At 44.5% G+C, this 10,269-nt stretch overlaps 1 protein-coding gene across 1 annotated transcript in view; it reads right to left on the reverse strand.

The window, feature by feature from the left end:
- erbb2 (erb-b2 receptor tyrosine kinase 2) overlaps positions 1–7,728 on the reverse strand; it is a 55,353-nt gene extending 47,625 nt beyond the window's left edge. Inside the window, exon 1 of the mRNA XM_060939514.1 lies at positions 7,401–7,728. Within this exon, the coding sequence (XP_060795497.1) occupies positions 7,401–7,512 (112 nt within the window). The 5' untranslated portion in view covers positions 7,513–7,728. The remainder of the gene's footprint in view (positions 1–7,400) is intronic.
- Positions 7,729–10,269: the final 2,541 nt, after the last annotated feature.

Raw genomic sequence — 10,269 nt, forward strand, 5'->3', positions numbered from 1 at the left:
GCATAGCTGGTTGATCCATGAGAACCGTGGCTGGGGCTACGGCAGATTTGGCAGATTTTGGAGGCGATCTGGTGCATAAATTTGGGCGGAGTAAATATGCAAATGAAACCACGGTAGCCATGACGATAGACGCCGGTAAAACCAATGGCGGCAGTGACAGAGTGACGTATGACCTTATGGCAATGACTTACGGTTTTCATGGCTTCAAGATGAAATAAGCCACACCCCCGAGGCAAACTTTTCACTTTCTGCAGAATGTTGTTTCATGAACATTTTGAGCTTGATGGATGTGATGGAATGCTCCGGTAGCCCACATACGCCTCACGGATGCCTTCACAGTTGCGATGGATGAATTCATCTGCCGCTTGACCCACGGCAATTTTCAACACGATGAAACTTTCCGGGGATGGAAGCCACGCCCTCGCGGTTGTCAGGGTAGTGCTACAGCTCTTACATATTCCAACGGAAGGGCCCGGAACGCATGCCAGTTGACCATCGGAAGGCTCAAAATTGTCTACTGGCATCTACCATGAAGTGATTCCAGTTCTGTGAGACCTTAGCTTTAGTCTGCTAGTTTGATTCATCAGATTAAGAAATTCATAGCAATGGTTTTGCTAATTTAATACGCTCACCTGTGGGGAAAAAATGTGAAATGTTTGAAAAGTATGTAAGTGATTTCAGAGGTCTGAATAGCAATGCAATGTGCCATCCTTCCCCCTTTAGTTACGTCTCCTCTATCATACAACGGTGACCAATCAGGGAGTGCGAAGGCTGACCGTGCGTCCGATGAGCCACAGCCAGCGTCTTTTTGAATTGCTGCTTCACAGTACAGCATAACACACTCGAAAAAAGCGCTCTCTACCCTCTTCTGCATACATGACCTCAGAGCTGCCTATGATTAGCTAATGTTGCTGTGATTAAAGTGCCTATCATGGGTAAATTATAGCCTGGCTAACGCGACTTCAAAGCTCTCCGAGCATTTGGTCTGGCCAAGCTATTAAGCCAAACCGTTTCCCAGAGCCCGTGGTTGACCCGCCTCCCTGAAATGCCTCAGTTTGCTACTGGTTGAAGCCAGAAAAGGCTGTGACGAAGCTTAAACCAATCACATCACTCTTTCCTCTGACGTATGCGACGCGACGGGGCTAACTGGTAGATTAAACTCTTACCGAAGCCGGTCGGGAGCAAGGCGAAAACATCCTTCCTTTCAATAAATACCTCCAGGGCTGCTCTTTGCTCCGTTTTCAATGAGAACTTCCCGTTGAATGCTTTCAATACAGCATCTACCGCTGTGTTAAAGGCTTGCCGCTGCTCCATGTTCGTGATGTGAATGAAGCGCTTCCGGCATAGATTCTGTAAACAATCTATGGCTTCCGGTCGCAGTTCTACTACGTCACTGCCTTGAACACGCCTCTACCCAGGGCCGTTGGAGATGCTCAAAGTTGATTGGTTCCTGATTTTTCAGGAGCTTGGAAATGCTGTAGATAGCCTGCCTGGCCAGACTAAGCTCGGAACAGGCCCTTGTGTTGTGTCACGCTTAGGATGGGCGGGCCCAGGCTAGGTAAATTCAGGAGCAAGATCAATGTAATTCTCCTATTTTATATTAAACTTTGGTCAAATATCTGTAACATTCTGCATTCTCTGCAATTTTTTTTTACCTTGCGCAATACCAGAAAAAATCAGTTGAAATCAAGCCGTTTGAGGCGAATTGGTCCGCCTCTGAAAAAACTTGCCATTATTTTCGTGACGTCGCGTGCGGGACGCCTCCCTCTGAATCCTACATCAGCGCTGGTTTGTTTATGAGAAAACGACCTGGTGGTTTTCTGCAAATTTCTTCAACATTATCACGTAATTATTGAAATGGTTAACAGATGTATCGTCGGAGGGTGTAGCAACACCTATCTTGATGGGATTAGTACTCATCGTTTCCCAGTGAGAGAGAAATGGGAGCGCTTGGGCTACACAGGCTGTGCACTGAAACCGTGCAAAGCTCTCTCAGCCTGCTGGCGCTTCCGCAGGTAACGTCACAAATCTGGCTCCAGACTCCCTTGGGATTTTTCCAGACATGTTTTGTTATTTTATTTTTTTCTGCTGTAGACAGATGGCCTTGTGCAAAATTACCCTTCTGGATGAGTGTGTAAAGGGACATGCTTTCATATAAAAAAAAAAAACGAAATTGGTCCAGAACATGCCCTTTAAGACAGAACAGAGAGCATACCATCCTCTCTGTCTCGTTGCTCTTTAGGACTCCCAGCCATGGATTGCCTGGTTATTGTCAGGATTTGAATTTGAAAGCTCCTGATGATCGAGCGAAAGCTTTTCTATTACCGCAACTCGATCAGGTTTCTGATGTTTACGAGATATGAATGATTTCCACACATGTTCACAAAGCTCCACCCTCAGGATCTGGTGATAGAGTATAGTGTTGATGAAATGACTAACAGGACATCAGGCACGGTGGTGTAGTGGTTAGTACTGTCGCCTCACCGCAAGAAGGCTCTGGGTTCAAGCCCAGTGGCCGACGAGGGCCTTTCTGTGTGGATTTGCATGTTCTCTCTCCCCGTATCTGCGTGGGTTTCCTCCGCAGTCCAAACACATGCAGGTTAGGTTAACTGCTGGCTCTAAAAATTGACCGCAAGTGTGAACGGTTGTTCGTCTCTATTGGCCCTTTTCCACTACCCTTTTTCAGCTCACTTCAGCCCGACACGGCTCGCGTTTCGACTACCTCAGAGCAGCACGACTCAGCTCGCTTCAGCCCTGCTCAGCACCCAAAACTCGCACGGTTTTGGAGTGGGGCTGAAGCGAGCCAAACCGAGCCGAGTGGGGCTGGGGGCGTGAGGAGACACTCCCCTGTGCACTGATTGGTGAGGAGGAGTGTCCTCACATGCCCACACATGCCCTGCGAGCACACTGGGATCTGTAAACACCGTAAACCCGGAAGAAGAAGAATTACGAATTACGAGAATTTCTGAAGCCTTATGCGCCTCGCCTCATCTATACGCTCTTGCCAGTATCTGTTGGCGTTGTCGGTGACAACAAGCCACAGAACCAAGACCAGCAACACTAACGACTCCATGTCCTCCATGTTTATTGTTTACTATCCGGGTCGTGAGACTACCGCTTAAAAGGTCACTGATGTCACTGTTTGCGCCGCCTAACGACATCACGTGACGTCCACCCACTTTCGCTAACTCCACCCAATGTGTCCACCCACTTCCAGCCACCACGGTTCAGCGCGGTTGTAGTCGAAATGCAACTCCAACAGCCCCACTCAGCTCGACTCAGCACCGCACAGCTCAGCCCGACTCAGCCGCGTTGGTAGTGGAAAAGCGGCATGTGTGTCAGCCCTGTGATGACCTGGTGACTTATCCAGGGTGTACCCCACCTCTCGCCCATAGTCAGCTGGGATAGGCTCCAGCTCGCCCGCGACCCTGCACAGGATAAGCGGTTACGGATAACAGATGGACATCAGGCACGTCCATACAGACACGAGCATTCCAGATCAGAAGACGGTTTTCAGCAATTTAATATACTACTTTTCCTAAGGCTGTAAAGGCTGTAAAGGCACACTTCTGTAAAGTGTGATATTTATGACATCACTTTCGCAGCAATATATACAGTGTTCATATGAACAAGTGGAATTAAAAAAAAAAAAAAAAAACACACAAACATGCATATGGGTGTTTCTTTACCTCACCAGACCTCAAAAGCCTTCTGTTTACGGCAGACCTGGGCATTTTCCGGCCCGCGGGCTGCATCCGGCCCTTTGGTTCATTCTGACCGGCCCGCGTAAAGTTGATTAGAAATTACAAAATAAACATATTTTCTAATTTTACCTCATGCATGGACTGAATGTGCATTGCTTTTATTTTGAAGTTGTGTTCAACAAAAACGCAATGCGCGCGACATGAACATGACATGAAATCCCACGAAACCTAATCCCGCGATAACTACTTCCGTAATTTGTCCAGACCAACCACAAACTTGTATGTCATCCTGCAAACGGTCCAGCCAATCACATAGTGTGACGTCACCAGCAGGTGCCGGAGCCCGAGCCGATCTGTAGACCTGATACCTACACCGAATCGACTGATCATCTGTCAGCTGTGCTTCGCATCTCCACCTCAGACATTCAGCCTGACCTTAGGGGTGTTCACACGGCACATATTTGCATCGATGCTGCACCGATGTATTTTGTTGCGATATATCTTACACCGGTGTAAATTTTGTGGAGCGTTCACACGTCACAAACCTGCTTACTAGAGAGAAGCGTGTTAGCACCGGTGCAGCCCCATTTGCGTTCACACGGCAGTTTTTGCGACTGTGCTATACGATAGTAATAATGTGGAAATGCGTATGCGTGAAAATGTACTTCCTTTTCCCGGTTGTCATGGCATCACCAAGCGCCGGGAAAACAACGTGGATGAAGACACGCAGTTCTGTTGTTGTTGATATTCGCCATTTTGGAAGCGCAAAATACCAGGATGCAAATTATGCAATGCCCGTATGTAATCAACTCTCCTCACACGTCGCGAGTCTACTAGTGGTGTCAACAATAATCGATTCGGCAATACATCGCAATGCGGGGCATGGACGATTCAGCATCGATTCGGCAACATGCCAGATCAATTCAGCGTATTAAAAAAAAAAAAAAAACTTCCGTGGACATTTCCGGAGCAACATCACAGACATGCGCAGTCTGTAGCTGCACACCAGTCGAGAGAGCACTCGCTTAGCAAGATGGCTGAGGCGGAGGAAGAGGACTGCGAGAGACAGGTTATTATTAACGCACCCAAAGCTTGGAAAGCTGACATCTGGGCACATTTTGGATTCTACGAGGTTGATGGGAAAGTAGACAAGACCTGTGTGTAAAAAAGAAAGATCTGGTCTCATTCAAAGCACTAAAAAGCTGTAATTTGTTTTCTTTTTCATATTTGAAACTCTATAACATTCAATTTTATTTTGTTTAAAACAGGAGTGATACACACAACAGCCAATAAAATGTTGTTCAGTATCTGACTGCTTGTATTGCCTCATGACTACTGAAAAATTTGCCTTGCTTTCAGTAAAATTTTAACGTATCACAATGCATCGTAGAATCAGATTGAATCGAGTTGAATCGTTACCCTCCGAATCGTAATCGAATTGAATAGTGAGGGCTGTGCCAATGCACACCCCCAGAGTCTACCCCTGTAGCGTTCAGACGTCCCATTTTATATCGGTGCTGCCTCGCAAACTAGCATTTACTCCGGAGTAAATTTCTTAACCTCCTAGGGCTTAGCGGTCACATGCGTGGACAGCACTTTTTAGAAATTCGGAACAAGAATCCACATATGTGGACATACTTTTTCTCTAAAAGTACATCTTATCAAAAGATGATGCTTAGTTTTTATTCTAAATCAGGTTCTAATAAGCCCAAATAGCAAAACAAAATAAAAAATGCATGTAAAAAAACAGCTTGGGCCTTAGGAGGTTAAACCACCTCCCGAGCAGGGTTAGATTTGCACCGGTTTAAGCAGCTTTCAGGGGCTACACCGGTATAACTTTGTACCGTGTGAACGCTCTACCGGGGCAGCCCCGGTGCTACACCGGAGTAAAAGTTGCCGTGTGAACACCCCTCTTTTTTTAAAGATATTTTTTTGGGCTTTTTGCACCTTTATTGGATAGGACAGTGTAGAGACAGGAAATGAGCGGGAGAGAGAGACGGGAAGGGATCGGGAAATGACCTCGGGCCGGAATCGAACCCGGGTCGCCCGCATTCATGGTATAGCGCCTTAACCACCTGAGCCACGACGCCCCCGTGAACACCCCTCTTGATGCACTCGTTAAAGACCAACAGAGACTAGATTTCTCTCACTGAACTAATAAAAAACACCAAATGAGGTGATTAGACTACAAATGTGGGCATCATTATTATAATATGATGCATCTTGCTTGATATTTGGAGTAGAAAGACAATACTGTGATGTCTTTATTGTGTTTTGGGGTGAATATGACTGGAAAAAAAAAGGTACAAACGTTGACATTTTGTTAACCATTGTTTTGGGAAATTTGATTGAATAAATTACATTTTTTGTAAGGCAACCTCGTTTTTTCCCCATACTCTTACCAGTCTTAGCAGCTTGTAAAAACAAACAAACAATGTTATTTACTGCTTTATATAAAGAAATACAATTAATATTATGCAGCATTTAGTTCAGGGTTGTTTTACAATCAGGATACAAAGTTTGTGTCCCAGGGGTCCAAAATTCAAATCGATTCAAACTGGTTCTTGTACCAGTTTTTAAGTTAAAGAACAGATTTCAGGTAATTTTTTGACGTGTGTATGGTAGTTTCGTGTAATCTGCTATAAGATGGGAGAAACAAATGAAGTGATTCTCGGAGAGGACTTTTTTTTTTTTTTTGACAATTCAGAATCCACTACTTCCATAGTGCTTTTAAATATAAGGTATAATGTAAGCTTTGTGTTAGTTGTCTCTAATATTTATGTCCCAATATCTTGACCACATTTTAGGATGAAAATAATCATTTTAGATATGTTATTTTATATTGGAAAATTAGCTGTCTCGGAGAGGACTTTTTTTTGACACAATTACATACTAATTTGATCAAAATAGTCTGAAAACTTACTGGCATTCAACATTAAAACTTAACTATGTTTCCAATGATATGGAACCAAATATGTGTTTTATGGTATAAAGAATGATTTAAGTGCATCCCTTTTGGAGCTACCTGTGGTCAAAAAAGCACTTTTTCTAAATGACACGAGTAATTTTGCTAAATATGACATATATTGCCAGATATTCACCAAAAATAACGTTATCACCACATTTTTTTTGCATTGCATGGTAAATAGAGCTATCACAGGGCTACAATAAACAACCAAGTTTATTTAGTCAAGCCTTTTGATATTGAAGATAAGTGTTAAATGTGATTTTTAGCTTGCGTACCCTGATTGTAAAACAACCCTTCAGCCTTTTGATCCAGCCCTCCACAAAATTTTCTGTTTCTCGTGGAAAAAAATAATTGCCCACCCCTGGTTTACAGGTTGTCATGCTGCTGTCAGTTCATAGTTATATGCATGTGTGTACTGCATTGTGAGATTATAAGACCATGTTGATGTCTGAACGGCAGGCAGTAATACTGAACACTTACACTGTGATTTATCAACTACAATAAGTGATTCATATCGCGATAAAGACAGAGAGCGATATATCGCTGCAGCCGTGCGACTGAAACTATGTACAGCACAGCTTTTCATACAGGGCTGGGGAAAAAACAAACAAACAAAAAACTGACTTATAACATTTCTCACATTCTTGAGACCTTATATCAGTGCGTTTTTCTCCTGAACTCGGCCGAACTGGTGGGTTTGGGCTGAGAAATGTTCCGAACAGACCCACCTTCTCTCGCCGCGACTCCGGTCGCTCCCAGAAGCCACAGCAGCAGCAGCGGCAGCAGCAGCGGGGCGAACCGAAAACTTCTCGCCGCCTCCATCGGGTTTCCAGCCACCATTCAGTCCATATTCAGCCTCCGTGTGGGTCTGTGAGGTATTAAATCCCTTCAGTGGTCCCCGGGCTGCTTTACTCGACCCTTAAATTCCTCCCTGACGTTTTCGAAACATAAATAAGTCACGTCGACTTTGTTTTGTTTTGTGCCCGACTCTCCCTCTCCGCTTCTTTCCAATCTCAACAACTTCCTGTCGAGGCGCGAGCGCGCACGCGAGACAGAGAGAGAGAGAGCGAGAGCGCACGAGAGCGAGACTTGGCAGTTTCGGTGTGTTCCAAGGCAAGGCGCGTGCTCGTGAACTCCGGTGCAAAGCGCGCGCTCGTGCTGCAGCCAGATTCACTCCAAAGCTGCGCTCCATACTGAGCACCTCCTCAAAGCTCTCATGGGGGAGAAAAGCGCGTGAACGACATTTTCAATGGGTTGAAATGATAAAAACAATGGATCCCAATGAATTGCAAACCATTTGGAATTCATCTCATCTCTCATCTCATTATCTGTAGCCGCTTTATCCTGTTCTACAGGGTCGCAGGCGAGCTGGAGCCTATCCCAGCTGACTACGGGCGAAAGGCGGGGTACACCCTGGACAAGTCGCCAGGTCATCACATTCACACCTACGGTCAATTTAGAGTCACCAGTTAACCTAACCTGCATGTCTTTGGACTGTGGGGGAAACCGGAGCACCCGGAGGAAACCCACGCGGACACGGGGAGAACATGCAAACTCCGCACAGAAAGGCCCTCGCCGGCCACGGGGCTCGAACCTGGACCTTCTTGCTGTGAGGTCATAGCGCTAACCACTACACCACCGTGCCGCCCCCATTTGGAATTTATACAATTAAAGAGTTTTTGAATTGTTGATATTGTTCTATCAGTTACTCAGGATTCATGTATCAGGCATGAAAGAGCTCAGAGTGGAAAATCTGAAATCATACTCTTGTCTTGAATTTTAATATAAGGGAAGTCTGCTTAAATCAGATTTTGAGCTGAAAAATCTCCTGCCTGAATATTGTATACGGGACATTCCACCGAATGGGTGCCATTTGCTTGTTGTACCACTCCCAAATTAAACTTAATTTGTTATAGCTTTTCAACAGGGTGGCACGGTGGTGTAGTGGTTAGCGCTGTCGCCTCACAGCAAGAAGGTCCGGGTTCAAGCCCCGTGGCCGGCGAGGGCCTTTCTGTGTGGAGTTTGCATGTTCTCCCCGTGTCCACGTGGGTTTCCTCCGGGTGCTCCAGTTTCCCCCACAGTCCAAAGACATGCAGGTTAGGTTAACTGGTGACTCTAAATTGACCGTGAATGGGTGTCTATGTCTCAGCTCGGGGGCGTCGTGGCTCGGGTGGATGAGGCACCGTGCCGTGGGTCCGGGGACCTGGGTTCGGTTCTGGCCCGGGGTAGTTTCCCAGTCCCTCCCCATCTCTCTCTCCTGCTCGTTTCCTGTCTCTGCACTGTCCTGTCCAATGGAGGTGAAAAAAGCCCCCCAAAAATATTTCTTTATGTCTCAGCTCTGTGATGACCTGGCGACTTGTGTACCCCGCCTTTCGCCCGTAGTCAGCTGGGATAGGCTCCAGCTTGCCTGTGACCCTGTAGAACAGGATAAAGCGGCTAGAGATAATGAGATGAGATTTAACTATTCAAAATGTGTATTGGTCAACCTCAGGCTATGTTACAAGGTTTGGAAGTCAAAGATGGCTGCATACTCTTTATATGAGTAACAGGACTGAAAGTAACAGGACTGAGTTTTTAGCCTAGGATTAGCTAATACATGGAATTAAGCCACATGGCGTCATCGCTAATAGCATGACCACACTTAGCACATTCTAGTGATTTACCAAAAATCTGTATTTTTAAAATAAACAAATATCATCTAAGAAATAATTTAAGTAACAGGACAGTATGTTGACATTGACCTTATCAGTCAAAGTTAAAAAAAAAATCATCAAATATACAGAAAAGTAAATGAGAGAACTAACTTTTGGTCTTCCCATGGCCTTCAGAAGACACAACTGATGTAAGTTCCTGTTGAGCATGTGATTTATGGAATGTTCCAAATTTGTCAGATGGAGTAATATGTTTGGGTAACAGGACTGAGTGAAAACCCAGGGACACGACTAAAATGTGTATTTTAACTAAGATATTGTGGATTTCTTATGAAAAAAATATATTTAAACCATGGATAGGATATGGAGTCACACAACAGTGCAAAAGAAATACTGTTTCTGAAGGATTTTAATCATAATATTTCATAGTTAAGTATAAAGTTAGAGTGCGGGGACAGGTAACACATGCTATTTTTCAGTGTTTTAGGTAGTTTTTATTAATCCTTACAATTATATATCTTAAATTTGAAATCAGATGAATGTGCAGGACATTCTGCATAATAAGGAAATGTATTTTAAAGTACATTTTTATGTGCATTTATACATATAATTTTCTAGGGACGGAAATGGCACCGATTCGGTGGAATGGCTCATAGAGACCCACAGAAAATAACACAAGTGATGCTTTAGAAGAACGTTTATCATTTCTTAAAATAGTCACAGTGAATGAAAGGATTATTGGATTGCATCAAATGTGTTTTCCTTCTGTAAGCTCATGTAAAAATACAGAGAACTATAATATCTTATATAAATTAAATGAAATTTTAATTAAAGAAGCTAGCGGCCTTGACGGGCCCTCACACGTGTGGTTCCGCAACCCAGAACATCCCGCCACCCAACAAAACAGTCACATGTCATATATTCATCAAACGTTCAAAGGTGATGT

The sequence above is a fragment of the Neoarius graeffei genome, chromosome 14 (genome assembly GCF_027579695.1).
Source record: "Neoarius graeffei isolate fNeoGra1 chromosome 14, fNeoGra1.pri, whole genome shotgun sequence".
Classification (NCBI taxonomy): domain Eukaryota; kingdom Metazoa; phylum Chordata; class Actinopteri; order Siluriformes; family Ariidae; genus Neoarius; species Neoarius graeffei.